At 31.2% G+C, this 27,317-nt stretch overlaps 1 protein-coding gene and 1 pseudogene across 7 annotated transcripts; one reads left to right on the forward strand and one right to left on the reverse strand.

Annotated features, from left to right (window-relative positions):
• Positions 1-426: 426 nt before the first annotated feature.
• Positions 427-3,618, reverse strand: LOC149515890 (uncharacterized; annotated as a pseudogene). The gene is made up of 6 exons (XR_016326339.1): positions 3,171-3,618; positions 1,901-3,049; positions 1,488-1,782; positions 1,234-1,370; positions 1,055-1,130; positions 427-968 (listed from the first exon to the last, which is right to left on the reverse strand). The product of XR_016326339.1 is annotated as an uncharacterized LOC149515890 (transcript).
• Positions 3,619-20,434: 16,816 nt separating this feature from the next.
• On the forward strand, positions 20,435-27,098 carry LOC111296161 (1-acyl-sn-glycerol-3-phosphate acyltransferase 2-like). Of its 6 annotated transcripts, XM_022890271.2 has the most exons (11): positions 20,435-20,761; positions 21,341-21,463; positions 22,211-22,250; positions 22,377-22,450; positions 22,625-22,684; positions 23,521-23,598; positions 23,778-23,936; positions 24,359-24,484; positions 26,038-26,130; positions 26,351-26,437; positions 26,574-27,098. In XM_022890271.2, the coding sequence occupies exons 1-11, from the start codon at positions 20,681-20,683 to the stop codon at positions 26,814-26,816; spliced, it is 1,164 nt and encodes a 387-aa protein (XP_022746006.2). In that variant the 5' UTR covers positions 20,435-20,680; the 3' UTR covers positions 26,817-27,098. The 6 variants fall into 6 exon arrangements, with proteins under 6 accessions (XP_022746006.2, XP_022746009.2, XP_022746007.2 ...); XM_022890274.2 differs by lacking the exon at positions 24,359-24,484; XM_022890272.2 differs by lacking the exon at positions 22,625-22,684.
• The last annotated feature ends 219 nt before the right edge of the window (positions 27,099-27,317 follow it).

Raw genomic sequence — 27,317 nt, forward strand, 5'->3', positions numbered from 1 at the left:
AGGTGGAGGATATATTTGAGGATGATACATTTGTGGTGGATGGTACATTTGTGGTAACTGATACATTTGAGGTGGAGGATATATTTGAGGAGGTGGAGGATACATTTGAGGTGGATAATAACCATATGGAGGTGGATAACCATGAGGAGGTTGAAAATTATGTTGTTCTGGTGGATAGTAATGTCTTTGAGTACTAGCAGATGATTCACTATACTCAAAGTTACTAGAATTTGGTCTCTCACCTGAAGATGAAGAACCTCTAGAAATTTCATAGTGGTGCTTCTTTGCTTTTCCTTTTGATCGAGTTGTACGTGCACTTTGACCATCACTAGATTCAGCAAATGGATTTCCTCCGTATTCTGCCATATTAATAAAAAGTCCACCAGTAGCAGCAAGCCCAAATTCTCCTCCAAGTGGGCTGTAAGGTCAATTTGCATCCATATTATCACCAAAATTCGCACCATCACCATCTCCATCACCATCATCATCTGGACTTAAACCACCATCATCATCACTCTGACTTGGTGTTGGACTTGAACTTGAATGAGATACATTCCTTTCTTGAGATTGACGTGATCGTTCAACATTCATTTCATTATCAAAATTATCTGCAGGTAACCAATCAAAGTTTTGACCATCTAATAGAGGATTTTCTTTCTCTTGCAGCCATTCTGTTAGTGGATCATCATCTTCAAAAATATGGTCAAGGCTAATAGGATTAAAACTATTATTTATTTCATCAATGCTCATTCTTTTTTGATGTCTCATCCTCAACCTCATGTTATAATAGGTATATACAAGTTTCTGGAGTCTTGCAAACTTCAATCTGTTTCTTGCTTTGGTGTGAATATAGCTAAATGTGCTCCAATTACGTTCACAATTTGATGCAGATGTTGTTTGACTAAGCACTTTGATTGCTAGTTTTTGTAATTCAGGAACACAAGTGCCATATATCATCCACCACTCAGCTGTATAAAATTATTTAAATTAAATTTCAATGGGCTATACAATTAAATAATATAAATAAATTATAATTATTTAACTTACTATTTACCTGGATTCATTTGCTTCCAAGCTCTTTGTGCTTGTGGACTACCAAATGTTTCATGCTTGTCTCGAAATAATAACAACTACATCATTGAAAATACAATAATAAATGAATAAATAAAAAATAATTTAATTTTTAATACATAAAACAAATGTTAAAGTTATAAAATAGTATTAAATACTAACCTGATTAATCATTCTGATTTGAGTATCTATCGAAGGTTCTAATCTTTCAATAACTGCTTTTATACCTTCTAATGTTTCCTTAAATACATTTGCAGAATGTTTCACTCCAAATTGAAATTGTGGATTTAGATAGTAACCTAAACATAATTTATAACAATATTATATTAAAGGAATAAAAAATAAATATATAAGCAATTTAAGTATAAAAAATAAACATATTTTTTAAATACCACATATATTCTTGGTTTACTTACCAGCTGAATGCAAGTCAGAGTGCATGAAACTCCATCTATTGTCAATAATCTTTTCATATTCAGCAGAATAACGACAAGTTTGTTGAATTGCTTGTTTAACTCTATCCACAGCCTCGTAAATAAAGCCCATTGTTGGTTTTTCATCACCATCCACAAGGCGCAACACTTTTACCAAAGGCTCATAAACTTTTATTATATCACCTGCTTTTTTCCAAAAATCTTTTCCCAAAATGATTTTTTTGACTTCATAAGCAGGTCCTGATTTTTGTTGTCCCCATTTTGAATCTTTAAATTCCTATATATTCATCAATAAATTTTTAGAGTAATATATTTTAAATTAATATTTTAAAACAATAATATTATAAAAAGATGCTAGATTTAAATAATTGTACTAATTACTAAGTACTAACATTTGAATTGAACATCTCTCTCAAACTTTGCTTTTGCCTTATTATTTCTTCTAATTGTATGAAATGAGTGGCAAATCGGGTAAGAGCAGGACGAAGTATTTGCTTCCCTTGTGTATATTTCTTCATCAAATTAACAGTCCAAATGTGATTGTATAAAAAACAAGTCACTTTCTTTGCATCATCCAAAACCTTTGCCACATTTTTTTTCCTCCCAATATCTTCAAGGCACAAGTCCAAACAATGAGCTGAACATGCTGTCCAATACAAATGTTTTCTCTTCTCCATTAGTCTTTTTCCTGCAGCCTTAAGTGCTGCCTCATTATCAGTGACTATTTGAACAATGTATTTTTCTCCAATTTCTTCCACAACTTCATCTAATAATCTGTAGTAAAAGTTTGTATCTCTACTACGAACACTTGAGACATCTATAGATTTCCAAAAAATAGTCCCTTTACTACAGTAAACAAGAAAATTAATGATATGCATTTGATTCAAACTATTGGTCCAACCATCACACATCAAAGTGACCCAATTCATTCCAATAAGCTTTTAATCCATTAACCCATTCATGAACTTGTTGATACTCAGACTCTAAATACACATCTAAGACCTCATAAGGTGTTGGAAGTCTTACATGTTGGTCAACTTCTGCTGCCACAGAAATCAAATTATGCAACCATGGGGAATTTGCTAATTGAAAAGGAAGTCGATCATATATCAAAAATTTTGATACTGATTCACCCATTTTTCTTCTTAATGTCTTTAGAAATGAATCACTTACTTTTGGTTGTCTTGAACTTTTACTTCTAACCAATTCAGGAACAGCTCCCCTTAATGAAAATTCAGACTCATTTGGAGTTCTTGTTCTTTCTTCAAAATATTCAGCAACTGAACCATGAGAGCTTCGTCCTTCTTCATATATGTTACTCCAACCACTAGTTCTTTGTCTGAATTCTTGTCTTCTGTGCCACTCATGTTGTGATTGGATACTATCTCGCACGGCTTGTCTAGTAGCAATGTCTTCATCAATAAATCCTTCATAATCATCTTCCCCTCTTAACTGTGATAAAAATTCATTTTTTCTTCTTTTGTTGTCAGCCTTTTTTGATTTGCTTTCTTGAAGGAGTTTCATCATGCTTTCTCTTACTATACCTATTAATAATATAGTTTTAAAAAAAAGAAAAAATTAGTTGCACATGCTTATGTAATTTTATAATTTTTATTAAGAAATTAACAATAATATTTTCAAAGAAATTAAAAAAACATAACATACCAATAACGTTGGGGCATGGTGCAACATTGCCAGTTTTATGAGCAATGTGTTCTTTGAAACGTGTTATTCCTCCTTTTACAACTTTACCACAAAGTTTACATGAAACATTTCCTCTTGTATTTGGCACAGGTGTTCCAAAATGCCAACCTATATCATCACTTGGCGCGCCCTCTACTCCTTTACTCGGGAACTCTTCACGTGGTGGCATACTTACTATTTTGTATAAAAACAAAATAAACTTATATTTAGAAATATTAATATTACTTATTACATCATTAAAAATTGATTTTAGGCTAAATTTTTTAATTTTTAGTTTTTAATCTTAAGAATATTATTAAATAACTTAATCTTTTAGATGCACTAATTGATATTAATTTTTTTATCACAAATAACTTCAAATAATTATATAATAAATACAATCTTCAATAATTACACAAAAATAATAAGAATTAATCTAATATTAAAAGAATTGACAACGATATAAATATCAAAACAACAAAAAAATTATTAAATTTCATATACAAAATTATAAATTAATATCTAACACAATCAAAATATAATATTTAATTTTAATTAATTTTTGTCTAACTTATATAAAAAATTTATCAATAATTTTCATCTACAATCTCTATGTATATCATATTAAATTATTAATCTTTTATTTTTTTTAATTATAAATCTTCAATCCCTCTAATTAGATTTTATTTAAAAAAAATTTCAAAAATTAAAAGTTTTCAAACTTATATTTTAATAAAATTTTCAAACCTATATTTTTTATTTTTTAGTTTTTAATCTTAATAAGAATAATAGATCATAAAATGCTAAATTTGTTAAGTAACTTAATTTTTTTGATACAATAATTGATATAAAAAATTTTTTATCACAAACAACTTTTAATAATTATATAATAAACACAATCTTCAATATACAAAAATAACAAGAATTAATATAATATCAAAAGAATTGACAATAATATAAATATCAAAACAACAAAAAAAATTTAAATTCATATGCAAAATTATAAATTAATATATAACACAATCAAAATATAATATTTAATTTTAATTATTTTTCATCTAACTTATACAAAAAAATTTATCAAAATTTTCATTCAAAATATCTATATATTATATTAATTATAAATTTTCAAAACCACTAATTAAATTTTATCTAAAAAATTTTCAAAAATTAATTACAAAATTAAATAAAAAAATTCAATCCCACCTTCCATACACCCTACCACACTCAATCCCTCCCCACCCCATCAATCCCTCTCCACCTTCCTCCCAACACCCTACCACACCCAATCCACACCCAATCCCTCCCCACCTTCCCCCCCAACGCCCCACCACACCCAATCCTCCCACCCCCCTCCAATCTCTCCACGTGCCTAAATATATCAATCTGTTTGACTCTTTCTAACAACCCGAGCCGAGACCATTCTAGAAACATTTCATTTTACTGTTCATCATCTTCTTCGTCTTTACTTTCTCTGGCTTTCCGAAAAAAAATTTTTTTTTTTTCGTCTCTCATTTTCTCTCACATCCCTTTATCACTATCACTTGCTGACTTATCTAGTATCTACAGATCTCGTTCATCTTTCAAACTCTCACAAGACACAACAGATTGATCATTTTACAGAAATTTTACAAAAAAAAAAAAGGTAATTTAACTTTCTTTTCTTACCTTGTTTGATCTTGATTCTTGAATGTTGATCGAAAACTTGAGGTTGATTTGAATTTGAATACCGAAAATGCCGTTTGAATGGTTGAAACTTGAAACTCTGTTTTCTAGCTCGTTTTACAATTTTTTTTGATGATAAAGATCTGAGATTGTGAGCTTTATTTTTTGATTTGGCTTTTACTTTTACTTTTGCAGGTTTGTTGTTTTATTTTACAGGCGTAAAATTTTGTTTTTTTGTTAAAACTATTAAATCCGTGAGTAGAAAAATGAAATAGCGACAATAACGGTCTGTTATTGCCGCTATTGCCCGTTACGTCATTATTTTACGACCGTTATTCTCTGTTTTTTATGGGAATGCATTTTTCAACCGTTTTCTATACATTAACGGTGGCAGAAGGCAGCGCTACCGTAATTTTGCAGTCGTTATTCCGCTATCAACCCGTTTTTTGAATCCCTGGAGATAACTCAACCACTACTTATTTCGGTTAGAACTCAACCAAGGCATGATGATATTCAAGGTGATCAAGAAGCTCCTATGGAATAGATAATGACACCAATAGGCCAGGAAAAAGAAAATGATGACTTTGACACTAGATGTGAACAATAGCAGTTTCTAACTGAGCAAGAACAGCCTACTTCTCACATTTTAGTGCACAACCACTCTCTTGAGAATATTCTTGAGGTACAATCTCCAAACTCTTCTCCCAATAATACTGTTGATGATTCTATCGGTACTCACCAGACATTGGAGAAAAAAAGATAAAGTATCCACTCGTAAATTATGTTTGCACCAGGAGATTGTCACCACCCCTCAAAGCTTTTGTGCACAACCTATCTTCTGAACATGTTTCGAATACTGTACAAGAAGCCTTGAATGCTCCTAAATGGATCCAAGTAATAAACGAAGAGATGGCAGCATTGGAAAAGAATAACATATCGAAACTTATGCCACTACTTGAAGAGAAGAAAGCAGTGGGGTATAGATGGGTTTTCTCTATTAAACACAAAGCAGATGGGTTAATAGAGAGATACAAGGTGAGACTTGTTGCGAAAGGATATACTCAGACATATGGTATAGATTATCAGAAAACATTCTCACCAGTAGCAAAGTTAAACACCGTCACAGTCTTGTTGTCTCTTGCTGTAAATTTGGATTGGCCATTGCATCGGTTCCACATAAAAAATGCTTTTCTTCATGGGAATCTAGCAGAAGAAGTTTTCATAAACATTCTTTCAGGCTTTATTACTTCATCACAAATTAGAGTTGTATGCAAGTTACAGAAGGCTCGTTATGGACTAAAATAGTCACCTAGAGCATGGTTTGGACTATTTACTTTGGCAATGAAGAACCATGACTTTAAGTAGAGCAATTCAAATTATACTCTCTTTTTGAAGCATCGACGAGGGATGGTAACTATAACGCCCCCAATCCCACATCAAAAGGATGTGTGGATAAGGAATGATATATATGTAGAGATTTAATCCCAAACTTGTGAGGCACCTTTTGTAGGATAAAACCGTGAGACCTTCGGGTCAAAGCGGACAATACCTCGTAGGTTGGGTGCGGGTCTCTGACAAAATTGGTATCAGAGTGAAGGTTTAAGATCCAGGAAAGGAAAGAATTGAGTTATAGATAGTGTAGAACTTAAGTATTCTTAGCATTTACACTGATAAGATTCGATTATTTTATTTTGATCGCTTACGAATTTTTTTTTCTTTATTGGTATTAAATTAGGTAAGAATGAGTGGTAGAAATGAGACATTGGCAAACCTTGTGGGTCGAAGGAAAAGAACTGACAGGAGAAGGGATGAATCTGAAACCACCAATGTTTGAGATACAGATCTTGCGGGATAAACAACTCTTCGTAAAGTTTAGCAAATGTGAATTTTGGTTGACAAGTATTAGTTTTCTTGGTCATGTTATTTCTGAAGATGGGATTTCAGTTGATCCGAAAAAGATTGAGGCAGTGGTGAATTGGCCTCGCCCGATAAATGTGACAGAAGTAAGAAGTTTTATAGGCTTGGCAAGTTATTATAGAAGATTTGTTGAGGGGTTTTCTCAAATTGCTGTGCCATTGACTCGTTTAACTCAAAAGCGAGCAAAATTTGAATGGACTAAGGAATGTGAATAGAGTTTTCAAGAGCTAAAGCAACGATTGGTGTCAGCACCTATCCTTACCTTACCTTCTGATATTGGTAGTTTTACCATTTATGGTGATGCTTCCAAGAAGGGGTTGGGTTGTGCGTTAATGCAGAATGATAGGATAATTGCTTATGCTTCTAGGCAATTAAAAACCTATGAGCAGAATTATCCGACTCATGACTTAGAGTTAGCTGTCATTGTGTTTGCTTTGAAAATATGAAGACATTATTTGTATGGGGAGCCTTGTGCAATTTATACGGACCATAAGAGTTTAAAGTATCTATTTACGCAAAAAGAGTTGAACATGAGACAGAGAAGATGGTTGGAATTAATCAAAGATTATGATTTGACCATCAATTATCATCCGGGCAAAGCTAATGTAGTTGCTGATGCTCTTAGTAGAAAGTTCATTGGAAGTATGGCTGCTTTGCTTACTTTGCAACCAAAATTGTTGGAGGAACTTGATACGCAGCAAATCGAGGTGATTATACAGGGAAAAGGTGTTGTTATGGCTAGTTTGGTGGTTCAACCAACTTTGATCGAAAAGATAAAATTTGCACAAAAAGAAGATAGTGAGTTAGACAGAATTAAAACAGAAGTGCAGAATGGTTTACGGTCAGAGTTTAATCTTCACGAGAATGGCACATTACATTTTAGAAATAGATTGTGTGTACCAAATGATCTTGATCTAAAATGAGAGATCTTGGAGGAAGCACATGGGTCTCGATTCACTATACATCCTGGAGGCACTAAGATGTATAAAAATTTGAAAGGAAGTTTTTGGTGGAATAATATGAAACGTGACATAGCTCAGTTTGTGTCCCAATGTCTAGTGTGTCAGCAAGTTAAGGCTGAACACCAAAGACCATCAGGGTTGTTACAACCTTTGGAGATACCGAAATGGAAGTGGGAGCACATCTCTATGGATTTCGTGATGGGGTTGCCTAGGTCATCTAAAGGGAATAATGCAGTGTGGGTAATTATTGATAGACTCACTAAATCAGCTCATTTTTTACCTATCAAGTCGACTACTCCACTTGATAAACTAGCACAATTATACACGGGTGAAATTATCTGATTGCATGGAGTTTCAGTGAGTATTGTGTCAGATAGATAGATTTGTTTCTAAGTTTTGGGTAAGCTTACAGCGAGCTATAGGAACAAATTTGAAATTGAGTACAACCTTTCACCCTCAGACAGATGGGCAAACAGAGAGAACAAATCAAATTTTAAAAGATATGCTTCGAGCATGTGTGATTGATCTAAAAGGTAGTTGGGATGATTACTTACCTTTAGCGGAGTTTGCTTATAATAATAGTTACCAATCTAGTATTGGGATGGCTCCTTTTGAGGCCTTGTATGGTAGAAAGTGTAGATCCCCTTTATGTTGGGATGATGTTGGGGAAAGAAAACTCTTAGGGCCAGAAATGGTCCAACTGACTGTAGAAAAGATCAAGGTGATTAAGGAGAGACTTAAAGCAGCTCCAGATCGTCAAAAAAGTTGGGCAGATAAAAAGGGAAGGAAGTTAGAATTTCAACAAGGGGATTTTATAAGAATTGTATGTACCCATAAGGGGTTGTGAACTACTAGCAGATTTGGTACAATTAAAGATGCTAGAATTTGATGTGATCTTAGGGATGAATTGGTTATCCATACATCATGCAGTTATTGATTGTTACAGGAAGAGAGTAGTGTTTCAGTGTCCAGGATAATTAGAACTTGTATATGAAGGTTATCATTTAAGCCTTCTGTGTCAGATTGTATCGATTTCAAGTGTCATGCAATCTCTAAAGAAAGAGTGTCTAGGCTACCTTGCCTATGTGAAAGACACTCAAATGAATGTAGGCTCACGATTAGAAGATATTTCGATTGTTAGAGATTTTTTTGATGTTTTTCCTGAGGACTTGCCTGGCTTACCTCCTAATCGAGAAATTGAATTTGAAATCGATCTTATCACTGGAACTGGACCAATATCTAAGCCTCCTTATCGTATGGCTCCATCTGAGTTACGTGAATTAAAAGTGCAACTCTAAGAACTGTTAGAGAAAAAGTTTATTCGTCTTAGTGTGTCACCTTGGGAAGCTCCTGTATTGTTTGTTAAAAAGAAAAATGGGATTCTGCGCTTATGCATTGATTATAGGGAGTTAAATAAAGTGACTGTGAAGAATAAATATCCTCTTCCTCGAATTGATGACTTGTTTGATCAGTTACAAGGAGCAAAGGTCTTTTCAAAGAATGATTTACGGTCTGGATATCAACAGTTGAAGATTAAGGCAGGTGATGTATCCAAGACTGTTTTTCGAACTAGGTATGGCCATTATGAATTTTTGGTTATGCCTTTTGGATTAACAAATGCACCTGCTTCATTCATGGACTTGATGAATAGAATTTTTAAACAATATCTGGCTCAGTTTGTTATTATTTTTATTGATGACATTTTGGTTTATTCTAAGAGTGATGAGGAACATGAGAAACATTTGAAGATTGTATTACAGATCTTACGGGATAAACAACTCTTCGCAAAGTTTAGCAAATGTGAATTTTGGTTGACAAGTATTAGTTTTCTTGGTCATGTTATTTCTGAAGATGGGATTTCAGTTGATCCGAAAAAGATTGAGGCAGTGGTGAATTGGCCTCACCCAATAAATGTGACAAAAGTAAGAAGTTTTATAGGCTTGGCAGGTTATTATAGAAGATTTGTTGAGGGGTTTTCTCAAATTGCTGTGCCATTGACTCGTTTAACTCAAAAGCGAGCAAAATTTGAATGGATTAAAGAATGTGAATAGAGTTTTCAAGAGCTAAAGCAACGATTGGTGTCAGCACCTATCCTTACTTTACCTTCTGATATTGGTAGTTTTACCATTTATAGTGATGCTTCCAAGAAGGGGTTGGGTTGTGTGTTAATGCAGAATGATAGGGTAATTACTTATGCTTCTAGGTAATTAAAAACCTACTAGTAGAATTATTCGACTCATGACTTAGAGTTAGCTGCCATTGTGTTTGCTTTGAAAATATGGAGACATTATTTGTATGGGGAGCCTTGTGTAATTTCTACGGATCATAAGAGTTTAAAGTATCTGTTTACACAAAAAGAGTTGAACATGAGACAGAGAAGATGGTTGGAATTAATCAAAGATTATGATTTGACCATCAATTATCATCCGGGCAAAATAATGTAGTTACTGATGCTCTTAGTAGAAAATCCATTGGAAGTATGGCTGTTTTGCTTACTTTGCAACCAAAATTGTTGGAGGAACTTGATACGCAGCAAATCGAGGTAATTATACAGGGAAAAGGTGTTGTTATGGCTAGTTTGGTGGTTCAACCAACTTTGATCGAAAAGATAAAATTTACACAAAAAGAAGATAGTGAGTTAGACAGAATTAAAACAGAAGTGCAGAATGGTTTACGGTCAGAGTTTAATCTTCACGAGGATGGCACATTAGGTTTTAGAAATAGATTATGTGTACCAAATGATCTTGATCTAAAACGAGAGATCTTGGAGGAAGCACATGGGTTTCGATTCACTATACATCCTGGAAGCACTAAGATGTATAAAGATTTGAAATGAAGTTTTTGGTGGAATAATATGAAACGTGACATAGCTCAGTTTGTGTCCCAATGTCTAGTGTGTCAGCAAGTTAAGGCTGAACACCAAAGACCATCAGGGTTGTTACAACCTTTGGAGATATCGAAATGGAAGTGGGAGCACATCTCTATGGATTTCGTGATAGGGTTGCCTAGGTCATCTAAAGGGAATAATGCAGTGTGGGTAATTGTTGATAGACTCACTAAATCAGCTCATTTTCTACCTATCAAGTCGACTACTCGACTTGATAAACTAGCACAATTGTACACGGGTGAAATTATCCGATTGCATGAAGTTTCAGTGAGTATTGTGTCAGATAGAGATTCTAGATTTGTTTCTAAGTTTTGGGTAAGCTTACAACGAGCTATGAGGACAAATTTGAAATTGAGTACAGCCTTTCACCCTCAAACAAATGGGCAAACAGAGAAAATAAATCAAATTTTAGAAGATATACTTCGAGCATGTGTGATTGATCTAAAAGGTAGTTGGGATGATTACTTACCTTTAGCAGAGTTTGCTTATAATAATAGTTACCAATCTAGTATTGGATGGCTCCTTTTGAGGCCTTGTATGGTAGAAAGTGTAGATCCCCTTTATGTTGAGATAATGTTGGGGAAAGAAAACTCCTAGGGCCAGAAATGGTGCAACTGATTGTAGAAAAGATCAAGGTGATTAAGGAGAGACTTAAAGCAGCTCAAGATCGTCAAAAGAGTTGGGCAGATAAAAAGATAAGGAAGTTAGAATTTCAACAAGGGAATTTTATTTTTTTAAAGGTGTCACCCACAAAAGGTGTTATGCGATTTGGGAAGCGAGGAAAGCTAAGCCCACGTTATATAGGTCCATTTGAAATTCTTGATAAGGTGGGAGAAGTTGCATATAGGATAGCCTTGCCACCTCAGCTATCTGACGTGCACAATGTTTTTCATGTGTCCATGTTGAGAAAGTATGTCTCTAACCCAAGCCACGTGATAGAGTATGAACCTTTAGAAGTTCAAGAAGATTTAACATACTTGGAATATCCTATTCGAATAATTGATCGAAAAGAGCAAGTCTTAAGGCATAGAACTATTCCCTTTATAAAAGTCGAATGGAGCAATCATACACCAAGAGAAGCAACTTGGGAAATGGAAGATGATATGAAGAAACGACATCCTCAGTTATTCGAAAATGAAGGTAAATCAAGTTTCGATGATGAAATTTTTTATAAGTTGGGGAGATTGTAATACCCGAAAAAAAGAGAGACTATTTTAAGTATTTTTATAAGTGGGGACTCTTTAATAAAGAATGAGAAGTGAAGAGGACTTATTGTTAAATAACTCAATTTTTTTTATTAATAGAGTTAACTTTTCAATTTTCAGTCGATGATTAGTCGTAATAAAAACAGAAACTTATTTCTCATATGTTTCTTATATAAAAAAGATCAATTGAAGGATTCCAAGTGAAGGGAAGAACAAATCTACGAGGAGAAATTATTTATTAAAGGTGAGTAAATAATCTTTTTCAATTTTTGGAGTATTGATGGTTAAGTCTTAAGGTGTAAATTATAATCGAGAAATCCTAAAATTTTAGGGTTTCCATTATCCTTTTTTGGGCAGATGATTTAGACTTTAATTAGAGTCAAGTTAAGTGTTGAGAAAGTTGGTAATGTGAATTTATTGCTAAAATAGAAATTTGATGGGAATAGAAAGGAAAATATTTGTTTCGTATAAATCCTGATATGAATCATGTGTTTGTAGTGATGAATTAAGGTTATATTCTGTATTAAAGGGTTAAATACTACTATGATTACTATATACGGTTGGAAAGCATGTTGAATCTACTTTCTAATGAAATAAACAGGAGTCGAATTCGAGTTCTCTATGAAGAGTTATCTAATTTTTACCTAAGGAGGTGCAGGCTGCCTAGTAACAACAGTAAGGGGGAATTACGAAATTTCCATAAATTTTTATACAAGGATTTACAGTTTAAGCCATATATTTTTGAAAAGCTTATCGAGTCTACTTTCCAATGAAATAAGCGAAATTGAATTTGGAGTTACCTATGAATAAATACGTAATTTTTATGAAAAGGTATACAGGCTGTCTGGCAGCAGCATATGACGTGGATTACAAAAATTGTTATAATTAATCCACAAAGAATCACGAGATGAGCCATATATGGTTAGAAAGCTTGTCAAGTCTAGTTTCTAACGCATTAAAAAGATTTTAATTCTGAATTGAATATCTTGAGTTATGATCATTTTAGTAAAAGTAGCGCAGACTGCCAGAATTAATTACTCGAGTTATTACTTGTTTGACTTAATTGTTTTGGTATAAGTGGCCTCAAATGGGTTGATTAATTATTGTTATGTTGGAATTATCTTGAATAGGCCACTAAATTTTGAGGGAGAAAAATTTGTAGAGACCCGCACCCAACCTGCGAGGTATTGTCCGCTTTGACCCAAAAGTCTCATGGTTTTGTCCTACAAAAAGTCCCTCACAAGTTTTGGATTAAGTCTCTACATATATATATCATTCTTTATCCACACATCCTCCTGATGTGGGATCGGAGACGTTACAATAAGTGTGATCATACAAACACTAAAGCATTGGATCCCATCAAAACTTCTTGTCACGGGTCGAGACTTAAGCTCCGAACCCGCGCGACTCCGGGACTCGGGCATTCACCCTTCCGGCATCCCAGATCAGCCTGACCGCCATAGTTCACACCTTTGTGAGGTATTGTCCGCTCTGACCCCCCTGACCTCACGGTTTTGTCCTACAAAAAGCGCCTCACAAGTTTAGGATTAAGTCTCTACATATATATATCATTCTTTATCCACACATCCTCCTGATGTGGGATCGGGGACGTTACAATCTCCCCACCTTTAATGCTTGACGTCTCTGTCAAGCAGAGTCCATCCACAGGACCAAGATCACATCAGACCATCGTGTAGCACTTAGTGAATCCCACGGCTCCACCGTGTAGCACTTAGTGACTCCCACGACTGCGGACTGGTGATCGCTCTGATACCACTTGTCACGGGTCGAGACTTAAGCTTCGAACCCGCGTGGCTCCGGGACTCGGGCATTTACCCTTCCGGCATCCCAGATCAGCCTGACCGCCACAATTCACACCCTTGTGAGGTATTGTCCGCTCTGACCCCCCTAACCTCACGGTTTTGTCCTACAAAAGGCGCCTCACAAGTTTAGGATTAAGTCTCTACATATATATATATCATTCTTTATCTACACATCCTCCTGATGTGTGATCGGGGACGTTACAGTAACAGCTATAATAATTTATGTTGATGACATGATAATTACAGGAAATAATGAATAAGATATTACTTGCTTGCAAGAACATCTAGCAACTAAGTTTGAAATGAATAACCTTGAGGGATTAAAATATTTTTTGGGAATTGAAATAACTCGATCAAATCAAGGTATATTCTATCACAAAGGAAATACATACTTGATTTGTTGGTCGAAACAAGAATGCTTAATTGTAAGCCTGCAGACACACCGATGGTTCAAAACCATGGATTGGGAGAACACCTGAACGAAATACCCACGAATAAACAAAGGTACCAACGACTTGTGGAAAAATTAATTTACTTGTCTCATACACGACCAGATATTGCTTGTGCTGTGAGTTTGGTGAGTTAGTTCATGTATAATCGTAGTGAAGATCATATAAATGCTGTGTTTTGAATTTTAAGGTACCTGAAGTCTTCCCTAAGAACAGAACTTATGTTCAGGAAATATAACTATTTAAATATTAATGGCTAAACGAATGCAGACTAGGCCAGAAGTATTACTGATAGAGAGTTTATATCAAGCTATCTCACCTTTATGGGTGGAAATCTAGTCGCTTGAAAAAGGAAGAAACAAAAGGTGGTCACATTATCTAGTGCAGAAGCTAAGTTCAGAAGCATGGCTAAGGGGCTTTCTGAACTTCCCTGGCTCAAGAAGTTATTGGAAGAAATCGGCTATCCATCCGGTTCCGTAATGAATCTGTTTTGTGATAATAAATCAGCCATAGAAATTGCACAAATCCTAGTCCAACATGATAGAACAAAACATGTTGAAGTGGATCAGCATTTTATTCAGGAAAGGCTTAAGGCTAAAATAGTTCAATTTTCGTTTGTAAAATCAAAAGATCAGACAAAGGCTGTCTCAAGCAAGGTATTTCATAACTCACTGGTCAAGTTGGGCATCAGAAACATTTATGCACCCAACTTGAGGGAAGATGTTAGCATGGGCTGTAAACAAAATATTGAATGAGAAATTATAGTAAAATTTAAATTAGATATTTAATATTTGTGTAATTGTTATAGCTTTCTTAGAATAGCTTTTCTATAAATTGTATGTAAGGCTTCACTTATATATCAAATATATTGAACAGTGATATCTTTTCTACAAATTCTACTTTTCTCATTTTAAAATTAGAATTCAAAATTTAGTTACAGTATCAAATACTATGGTAGGGCCATTTTAATTTAAGGATTTATGTAGGGCCATCACGCTATGGCTTAACTTATCACCTTAAATTTATGCTAACAAATTATTCAAATTTCACATGCCATAGCGTATCATTTAAAGGCTTGAAGCCAAATTGTCAGTGATGTTAAGATAGTTTGTGTTGATGAAATTTGTTAGAAGGATTAAGTATGATGATGCTGATCTCTTTTTAAACTTTGATAATAATTTTTGTATAAAGAAATATTATCCAAGTTACATCAAGTGATGAATATCTTTTTTTTTTTTAATTTCACAAGTAAATTTAAAACAATGATGATTGTTTTATTTAGGATATATTAAAAAATGAGTAAATTTTATCTAAATATTTTAATTTTGAGTATAATTTAACACAAATTTATTAGTTTGAAAAATAAACAATCCACTCAATCTTCTTAACTCTGGTAACATAATTTAAACAATTACAAAACAACCCTTCAAACCTAAATTTATTTTATTTATGTATTATTATTTATTCTATATATTTATTGTATATATAATAACGAAAATTATTTGTATTTAAATAATAAAATTCTTTAACTTGAATTTAATTATTATAAATGATTTTCAATTTAAAATGAATAAGTCTGTCATCGGTATATTTTCATAAACATGTAGATTTAATTTTAACATATATACGAGTAGATAACAATTAAATCCAAATTGATAAATATTCAATTATGATCTTTTTTTCTTTTTTTTTTTTAACCATATCTTTTTTCATATTATATCTTTCATTTTCTTTTTTTTAATTGTTACATACAAAATAATATTACATACTTAGGTCATGTTTGGTGCATAAGGTAATTGATAGAATATGATGATAATAATTTTATATTATGTTTCGTTTGTATTTAAAGAAATGGATACGATTATAAAGAGTATTAATCATCCTCTTGATATAAGATAATTCAATTTTTTCAGAGTAACAAGAATTATTTTTAATCTATGATATTGAACTAATATGTTATATTATACTTTTAAAATTATATCAATAATTTAAATTATATAAACTTTGAGTAAGAATAATTTTGACAAATAAATAAATTATCATTTCTTAATCTTTACACACATCAAATACATGATAAAATATCGATATTTAATACAATCCTATTCATAATTCATTTTATCCTGTCATATCATAATTTTATATACTAAACGCATCCTTAATATCTCCATTTTGTTTTATATATATTTACATATTAACATACTTATAATTATAAATTTTATTTTTATAAATGTTGCATCTAAAAAATCTTTTTTTAATTATTAATAAATTTTATATATTCTTAGAAAAAAAATTTTATTATTATAAAATATGACTTTATGTAAGTATTTGATAATATTGATTTTTAGAAGTAAAATGATTTTTAAATAATGTATTTAATGAATAAATAACGAAATAACTAATGGAATAACTTACTTGTCTTGTGAAATTAAAAAGTTTGGCATGAGTTGTTCATTTTTCAAACTAATTAATTTATGTTGAATTATGCTAAAAAAATGAAAGACTTGAATGAAATTTATCAAACTAATAAACTTATGTTGAATTATACTCAAAATTGAAAGACTTGAATGAAATTTATCTTTAAAAAATTAATTTTTATTGTATTAATTGCATAATTAATATTGTTGGTATAACTTTTTAATTTAATGATTGTGAAGTTGACAACGGGTCGGGTCAGGGTAGGATAGGTTTTTACTCGCTTCGACCCGACTCTATATTCATCAAACCCGAACATGTACTTGACCCAAAAAATTTTTTTTTTCATACCCGAACCCCATCAATCTGATAATGTATAAATCGTACCTGACTTTATTCAACTCGAAATTAATAAAATATTATTTTTAAAATATAAAATATTTAAATATATAATTATATAAATATATATAAATAAAAAATTTTAAAAATAATTTTTATATAATATCGGGTCGGGTTAAGTTTGCCTACAACTCAAACTCGACCTGACCTTTATTTTTTTTTTAGCAATATCTGACCTAATCTGAAATTCGATTTAAAACTCTATAAGGTTGGGTCGGATCGAAACTTGTCGATGGTAGGTTAGGTTGTCAACATTAACTAAGAGTGACATCAAGCGTGATTTGTAAAAAAAAAGTTAAGAATGTTAAAGATAATTAGATTTGATAATTTAAAACTTGATACATTAACATGACATGAAAATGATAAGGTTTAAAATTTTAACAAAAATCATATATGAGTTTAATAAAAAATAATTTTTGTACTTTGATATTGATATGAATTATGATATGTAATTTTTGTATAAAATATAATACAAATATATGAATTATTAATATTTTATGTAATATAAATACATAAATTATTAAATATTAAATACAGAGATAATACTTTAAGGCATATTTGGAGACTCAAATCATAAGAAATATACAAAAGTGAAAGAGGTAAAGGAGAGTAAGGAATAATTAAAAAAGACAAATATAGTTGAATGGTGAATCTAGTATCTATTTGGTTTAACCCCTACTTTTATAATTCAAAGATAAATATGTGACTAACTTAATAACTGTGTGTAAGTCGTAATGATGTGACCATTTAGGTACAAAAAATATAAAGTGCAAAATCTATATATGAAACTACATTGTGTCACACATAACTACAATATATATTTTTTTGAATTATGTGCATAGTTATTAGAATCATATTAAATCATTAGTTTGACTGGTTAAATCAATGAATCAGTGTTGAAACTGGTTCAATTCTATAATTAGATCAATTTTATAATTAAATTGCTGTAAATCATTATGAATCGATGTTTACATAATAAACCAGTAAACTATAGCGATTCTTTTTTTTTAAAAAAAAAAAAAATCGAACTAATTCAATACTAACTAATAAGTTTAAGTTAATATGAAAAAAACTCTTCAAGTATTCAAAATAATTTAATTAAGTCATTATACTATTATTTCATCTAAATAAGCCTCTCAACTCTTATTTTTTATTATTAAAATCCTTATATCATTATATTAATGATTTATTAACACATTTTGAGATATATAGATAATAATATTTCAAAAAAACTTACACATGTAAAAATAAATAATTAAAAAAAATGATCTAACAAAAATTTTTTATTAATTGATACTATAATTAAAAATAATTATAAAATTAATAATATATAAAATTATTAAAAAAATGAAATGTTAATAAAAATGATTAATTATTTGACTATGGTAGAAAATAATTAATAAAAAAATGTATATATGTGAAATTAACAAAATAATCTATATTCATATAAAAAATATAAAAATGATTTTAATTTCCTTTTTATTAATTTTCATATAAACATAAATATTTCCTTTTTATTAATTTTATATATAGATATTTCTTTTTTATTACATAAAGATTAATTATTATATATTAATAAATAATATTTATATTTTAATAAATATAAATAATAATTATTTATAATTATTTATTAGTTATTATTTATTATATTTATTAAAATATAAAAATTATTTCTAACTATTAAAATATAAAATATGATTTTAATAAAATATTAAGTAATTTTATTTCCAACTAGTAATTAATTGTTTTATGAATTTTATATTTTAACATTTTGTAGTTTATGATATATATTAAAATTTATAATTTTATGGTTAAATTATTAAATTATAACTCGAGTTAAAAGTTTGAATTTTGAATTTTTAAAATATTTAAATTTTTAAAATATTTTTTATTGAACCGATAATTGGTTCAATTGACTCGATGATTGAACCATTAATCTAGTAACCTGAAACCTTAAACGGTTTAATGTCTGTTTTAGTTCTGATAGCTATGATCATGTGTATTGATAAAAACTTTCTTAATAATCTTTCTTAATAACTTGGAAACATAAAAAATTTTTGCTAATTAAAGAAATTATTGAATATAAAATTTAATTCAATTGATTCATATAATTAATTTTAAAAAATAATATCTAAAAGATCTAAAATTCAAATCACAATATTTATAATATTATTCCTTTGTTCTTAAAGTTTTTTATATATAAAAAATTATTAAAAGGGCTTTATAAAAATTTTAGACCAATATATGTATATTTTGCAATGCAAGTGAATTTGCTAATTTAAAACATGATATGATGTAATAGTACAAAACGAAATGAAAAAAAAACTTAAAAGTGATACGAGTTAAAATTTTTAAAATATCATATATAAATTTAAGAAAAAATAAATATTTTAAATTTTTTAATTTAACATAAATTATGTTACGTAATTTTTATGTATAATATAATATAAATATATAAATTAATAATATTTTATATGACACAAATATATGGATCAACAAATTTAATTACAAAGCAAAGGAGGAAAGATTAAGAAGAGGCAAAATTATAAAATATCAACATAAAAAAAAAAATCCAAACCCTAGTACCAAGTTATAGTAAATGAATTACTATTAGATAATATTTGGCATGAATTGATTATTCAAAAAATCAAGATGATTAGAACATCATGTTTGGTAACTACTTAGTGATATTATACGGTAGTGATATTTAATAAACAAAAGTGATTAGATCATTGTATTCGAAAATAATCTAATTCATATTTAAAATGATGAAAAATTTTTATCATTAAAGTGAAATGATATGTAAAATTAATAATAGTCAATATTATCCATTTAATATATGAATAAAAAATTTACTTTTTCTTAAAATTAATTATTATTATTATTTTATATTATAATTTTTATATTTTCAAACTAACATTTATTATAATAAATTCAAAAATTTTTGTGTGATTTTTTAATTTTCAAAAGTTATTTATAATATAATCTTTTGATTTTAATATATCAATTTTATTTTTTAATTTAAATATTTTTTTTACATAACTTATATTATAAAAACTAATTTATTATCAATAAATATATTTCTAGTTCAATGATTTATAAATTTTATTATGAAGTAAATAAAATATTATTAATACATTATATATAAATTATTATTTTTAAATAATATTAAATTCATTAATTTATATAATTATTATAATATGAATGATTATTTTGATATTTTTAAATAAAATAATATTTAATTTTTAATAATACAAAATATTATTATCTTTAATTATAAAAAAATTAATAATTTAATAAAATAAAATAATTTCATATCACCAATGATAAAATTATTTTATTAATTAAATTATTATAATAATTTAAAAAATAATATCAATCGCTAATTTATTTAAAAAAAGAATCCTAATAAACGAGAAATGTGAAGAAGGCTATTGCAGGGGTCCCCAATTTTGAATCATTTGTTTTTTTCTTGAAACGGGAAAACTGCTTTTAAAGCTTGTTTTCTATCTTCGTCGTTTTATCCGTCTTGACATTTTCTATGCTTTTATCGCTTCACACACGTTCCCGACACTATTAATCCTTTTTTTTTTTTCTCGTTGATATAAACAATCTTGAACGTCTGAATATCCCAAATTAACACAAATTCCAACACGCACAAAACTAAAAAGAAAAAGGAAAGGAATCTTCTCTTTTTTATAAATAAATCTAAGATCTCACTACAAACCCATCTTTTTCTGCGAATCTCGAGCGCTTCAGTGGTGGTGGTGTCCATGGCGATTGCAGCAGCCGCTGTCATCGTCCCACTGGGCCTTCTCTTCTTCATCTCTGGCCTCGTTGTCAATCTCATACAGGTTCCTTTTTGGGTTTTTCTTTTATACTTTTGGTTTTGTTTTAACTTCTTAAGGGATTTGCTTTCTCTATTGATTTGATTGATTCAGTGTGTATTTTCTTTTCTTTGGTAATTTTTGCTTTCCGGGTTTCTATTTTTCTTTTCAAATTTGTTGTGGTTGCATTGAAAGAAAACGGTGGTAAATGGGTTTCTCTGTGTCTCTTTTTTTTTTTTTTAATTTTTTTGAGCTGAGATTATTAACGAGCTTTTATTTTCATCTGGGTTTTGATCTACTTTACTTGTTAGCTGATAAAATTTAGGAAAAAGAAAATTAAATTGAGATCCTTGGTTTCAGCTTGATGCAACCTTCTGCTTTTGTTGCCATGTTTGCTTACATTTTTTTTTTTCGCGATACCATTTTAATGCTAAAAATGGGACTTAAGAGTATTTTTGTTGCCTTTGTTTCTACAGTAATCAGAATTTACCATGTTAGACAAATTGTTTCAGTTTGATTAAGTTGGCTGATGTGTAAATCTTATTTTCTTCGATCCCTTTGTCAATAGCCAATTTTCATGTTATTCGATGTGCTGCTTTTTTTCAGGCAGTATATTTTGTTCTCATCCGGCCACTCTCCAAGAGCAATTATAGAAAAATCAATAAGGTGGTGGCAGAGTTGTTGTGGCTGGAACTAATATGGCTTGTTGATTGGTGGGCGGGAGTTAAGGTGTTAATGAGCTCCTTTATTTCGTTGTTTAAAATCTTACGTTTTTAATCACTGATTATTACTTTTTTGGGCTTTTTGGATAGTATCCTATAATGTTGAAATCCTGACTAAGGTATACTCTGACTCTCATGCTGAAACCCTTTCTGAGACGGCAGTTTATGATGATTGAATGTCTAAATGCTTTATACTTCTATTTCCAACTATACTTGTAAACAGTGAGTCTCAAAAAATATTCTTTACCTACTAATCACTGAGATATAGATCCCACTCAAAGGTTTTCACTGACTTCTTTGTGATTCTTAATATGGCAGTATTCTTAGTCAATGAATATGAACGGAAATTTTGCAATCTCAACTTGAGATAGGATGTTTCTTGGACAAAGGTATTAGAAAATGAAATTGTTGTGCAGTGTCAAATTTTACATGCCTCCAGTGACCGGCTAATTCCATTTGCCTGTAGGCTTTAGTTAGATGAAAGCATTTTGTCCTAGTGGGAGCTTTGGTGTCCATAGGCTTAAAGATTGGGTATTTTTAATTCATCTAGATAATTATGCAAATATGACTTGAACTATTTTTTGAAGTTTTCTATCTTCTCTGAGGGCTGATAGATGTTCCTAGATATTGATTGAGGTGTTAATTATTGGCTGTTAGTTCTATTAGTGTAGAAAAAGAATTGGTGCCATGGATGTCATACCTTAATTAGTCTCCTAAAAATTAGCTTTTGATCTTTGAGACATTTTATCTGCAGATTAAGGTGTTTGCAGATCATGAAAGCTTCAATTTAATGGGTAACATCAATCTCCTCTACTAAGAAACTTTGTTTCCAGTCTTTGTGTTACATGGATAATTGGTATCGTTCTTCATAAGATTTTATGAATGGTATACTGATCATCTGATATTGTAAAAATTTTCAGGTAAGGAACATGCCCTTGTCATAGCCAATCACAGAAGTGATATTGATTGGTTAGTTGGATGGGTTTTGGCTCAGGTCCGTAATTAATTTATTCCAACTCAGAACTTTTTACATATTGTTTAGTTGAGATGTGCATTCACAAAAATATTTTTTCACTGTTTGGAAATTTGCTATTTGGCAATCTAACTTCATATTTTTTTCTCTCTTAAAATGCTGTGACTAAGATACAATTGAATTTGCTTTTGACAGCGATCAGGTTGTCTTGGCAATTCATTAGGTATAATGAAGAAATCATCAAAATTCCTTCCGGTATGTTTTGGTGTTGTATGTTTGAAGTTTCAACTTTCAATAGTGAGGTGTGTTTCATAACCACTTCTTTTAGTTTCAGCCGATATTTATATTTAGTATTTATTACCATGCCATGTACATGGTTTTTTCATATGCATTTGCATATGTTCCAGTACACATGTTCATGTATGTAAATGTGTGAGATGTGATTAGCTAAGTATTTAATTAATGAGATAAGTTAATGAGCAGGTAGTAAGCATAAATGCTGTTTTTTTTTTTGAAAAAAAGAAAAAGAAAATTAAGATGGCGATTGGGACAATCTGGTCAAATTCCACAAGTTTATTATATTACATTAGCTTCTACTTGTAAAACTGGGTTTGGATTATTCATTTGAAGATCTCTTGTGTTCTTAGTCTGAGTTCAAAGTTTGGCTTGCATATGGTGTGTGAAGTAAGCCTGTCTAAGTAAGGAGAGACGGTCTTAATATTTTTCATGAAGATGTCATGTTTACTCATGAAGTTAATCTGGACCATTTAGAAGGAGGTCTCCTGTTGAAGTAGTAGTTTATCTTTTTTACCTGAACTAGAACATCATGAAACAAATGCTATTATGTTTCTGGTACAGTTAATTTTGTATTTCATAATGAAAGTTAAGTGTCAGTCTTTCTCATGGTAGTTGTTGCAATGAAGTGATTGAATTTTAGTTCTGTGCCTTACTTGCCATCTGGGCAGCTCACTATGTTTTGTTTTTACTGCATACTTGTGATTGTCATTTTTTTAAATTGTTTATTAGAGAAGTAAACATGGTTTTACTTTGCTTTACTTTAGTAGAATGAAATTAATGTCTGATATTTGCAGGTCATAGGTTGGTCAATGTGGTTTTCTGAGTATCTATTTTTGGAATGGAGCTGGGCCAAGGATGAAAACACGTTAAAGGTAAAAATTTGCTTTTAATTTTGTAGATGCATGTGTATCAAGAATTACATATTCTCTTTATATGTTACACACATATACATGTCCTTATATGTTGCTTTATTTACTAGTGTGCTTGTGCATGCTTGTTTTTGAACTACACTCATTGATTTTGTTCAGATCTTGTGGAATTATATTTGCAGGCAGGTCTTCAACGTTTAAAGGACTTCCCTCAGCCCTTTTGGCTGGCGCTTTTTGTAGAAGGAACTCGCTTTACAGAAGCAAAGCTTCTAGCAGCTCAAAAATATGCAACCTCACAAGGATTGCCTATACCTAGAAATGTTTTAATTCCTCGAACAAAGGTCAGATTCTTGCTGCTCTCATTTTCTTGAATTCCTTGTCACCTTTTATTTAGGTACCTGACTTTTATTTTGGTACACAAGTTGATAGCATTATTTCAGTGTAAGAGATAATATTTCTCTTACCTTATATCATTCTGTTTATATCTAGGTAGATTTTGCTGCCAAAACTTTCTACTAGTCAATGCAAGTTTCTTGCTGCTTTTGCAAAGTTATTCAATGCCGTGATACATCTGTGCACCTTAAAATATGTACCCAGTCCTATAGTTGAGAGTTGATCATGTTGCATGTAGTGTTACTTCTCCCCTTTGTGAAACTGAAGGTCTTTATTTTGTTCATGGCCACTCATCTTATAGACCTTGTTAATTGTAGCTCTATATGAAAAATATATGCCTGAAATATCAACATAATTTCTGTTGCTTCAGGGTTTTGTTTCAGCTGTAAGTCATATGCGTTCTTTTGTCCCAGCCATTTATGATATGACAGTGGCTATTCCAAAAAGCTCACCTTCACCTACAATGCTTAGACTTTTCAAGGGGCAATCTTCTGTGGTAAGGCAGATTTCAAGCAAACTGTGTAAAGCAAGTTAAATATCTTTGCATAATTATGTGTCGATTTGAATGTTAACATTGCTTTCACTTTATTTCATATTGATGTCCTTGGAGAATTTTCTCCATGTCTCCTAGAGGATTTCATTTCTAAATACTCCATTATCATGAAATTCATTCTGAATTTAAAGGCATAACATGCTGTCAAATATGTATAATGAGTGAATGACAACTCAAAATAAAGGGCATGCTTCATAATTTGTTCACTTTTTTTTTTTCTGATCTTTTAGAATCCTTGGAGTGAAAGCCAACAAGTTTGTTGGTCATTGGCATGTCAGGAATCATTAACTACTTTCGGTTACTTTATGTTAATTTGAATTGATTGAGTTGCTACATTGAAGTGAAGCACCTCAGTGAAATATAGTCTTAGGTTCATGCTCAGCACTAAGTCCTTTCCTTTTTGCATTAGTTATAGACAAGCTTACTGGATGTATTCAAGATAAGGTGCCATAGTGTATGTAATTTGCCGACGATATAGTCTTAGTTGCTGAAACTTGTGATGTCCTAAATACGAAATTGGAGTTATGGAGGAGTACAATGGAGTCTTGAGGTTTTAAATTGATTATATCTAAAATTGAATATATGGAATGTGAGTTTAGTAGTCACAAGGAAGTGTGTACTAGTGTGATTAAGTTGAATGTGAGGGAGTACCAAAGAGTAGGTAGTTTCAATATTTGGGATCAATTATTTAGAGTAATATTGAAATAGAAGCAGATGTCAAACATAGGATTCAAGCAGGATGGGCAAGGTGGTGAAGTGCGTCAGGTGTGTTGTGTGATCACAAATGCCTTTAAAATTAAAAGCGAAGTTGTATAAAACAACTGTAAGGCCTGCATTACTATATGGAGCTTAGTGTTGGGCTGTTAAGAAACAACATGAGAAGAAAATGAATGTAGCGGAGATGAGGATGCTTAGATGGATGTGTGATAAGACTAGAAGAGACAAAATAAAAAATGAAGGGATTTGAGAAAAATTAGGGGTAGTCCGAATTGAAGAGAAGATGAGAGAGGGCCATTTGCGATGGTTTGGACATGTGAAACGTAGGCCTAGCTATGCACCACTTAGGAGAATTGAGTCTTTGGATCTAGGAGAAATCAAAACATCTCTATAGGTAGACCGTGAAAGATATGGGTGCAAGTAATAAAAAACGATATGATGGTTAAGGAATTAGATGAAAAGGTGGTGGTTGATAGAAATGAGTAGCGCAAGAAGATTCAGAAGATTCAAACTACAACCTAACTTGATTATCTTATTTGGTTTTCCATATAGCCGACCCCAGAGTATGGGATATAAGGCTTAGTGTGTTGTTGTTGTTCATGCTGCAAAAGTATTTGCCCTTCCTCTTCTTCCTATGGTTAAAACTTATGTCATTTTGAAGTTGTGATGATTAAACCTACAAATGTCATTTATCTTAAATATCTTAGTTGATAATTGAATGATGTGCAGTTCTGTTGGGTTCATTCTATTGATAAAGATATAATGTTGCTTGCTTGCAGGTGCAACTACACATCAAGCGGCATCTCATGAAGGAACTTCCTGAAACGGATGAGGCTGTTGCACAATGGTGTAAAGATCTGTTTGTGGAGAAGGTGAGTATTATTCATCTAGTGTTGTAGCAAGGTGCTGTTCTAGGTGGTCTTGCATGCATGTCTGAAATAATCTTGTGCTAAGGAAAAGAATGATTGTTGTAACCTTGACAAAGCTGTGCATCTTTGTCTTTTTATGTTTAATGATGTTTATTCTTGTGCATCAGTAGTTCAGGCATAGTTTCCTACTCATGGTTTTGTTTCTGTTTGATTTCTCATATAGGACAATTTGTTGGACAAACATATTGCTGGGGACACTTTCAGTGACCAACCATCACAGGATATCGGTCGGCCGATTAAGTCTCTTCTGGTGAGATTCTTTCTGTAAAATTAACCAATCTTCATTTTGATTATCTTGAATTGGTGTGGTGTTATCTTTTTTTTTGGTGTTGTAAGAGTTTCTTCTGGAACTAATATTGTTAACAATATTCTTATTCTTGGATCAGGTTGTTACTTCTTGGGCATGCCTTGTGGCTTATGGAGCTCTCAAGTTTCTGCAATGGTCTTCCCTTTTATCCTCATGGAAAGGGATTGCACTGTCAGCATTTGTCTTGGCCATCGTTACCATCCTCATGCACATCTTGATTCTCTTCACTCAGTCAGAGCGCTCAACACCTGCCAAGGTTGCACCAGTGAAGCCCAAGAATGACAGGGAGACTTCAGAGGCAAAACGGGACAAACAGCTGTAGATTAAAGCTTCCTCCCAAGATATCCATTCCGCTGGAACCTCATCTGCAGTCATATTTTCATAAACTTAGTGTCTGTATCACTTTCACTTACATGAATACATCAGAGTCTGTTTCCATTTTAGACTTGTTTCAAATCAGGTCTTTTGGTCACCAGATGACACAATTTTGCATTTATTGTCAATTCTTTGATTTTTCTGGTAAATTAGGGTAGTTTTGTATAGACAGTTAAAATGGCTGTAGCAGCAATGTTTTACATTATTAGGCATCCATCTCTTTCGCTGATACAGGAGCTTTTGGGTTGTTGAAAATGTTTTTAAAACTATATTCTCATGCGTTATTTCACTGAGCTTTCGTTCATTGTTCCTGAAATCCATACTTGCTGCTGGCTGAAACAATTTTTTGAATTTCAAATTTACACTTTATATTTCTATCTATTTGCAGAAAAGGTCATAAGTCAGACACAAATCTGGGTGTTTTGAACTTGCAGTGCTTCCACTTTCT

The sequence above is a fragment of the Durio zibethinus genome, chromosome 12, assembly GCF_047325235.1.
Source record: "Durio zibethinus cultivar Kanyao isolate XHJ-2024 chromosome 12, ASM4732523v1, whole genome shotgun sequence".
Classification (NCBI taxonomy): Eukaryota; Viridiplantae; Streptophyta; class Magnoliopsida; order Malvales; family Malvaceae; genus Durio; species Durio zibethinus.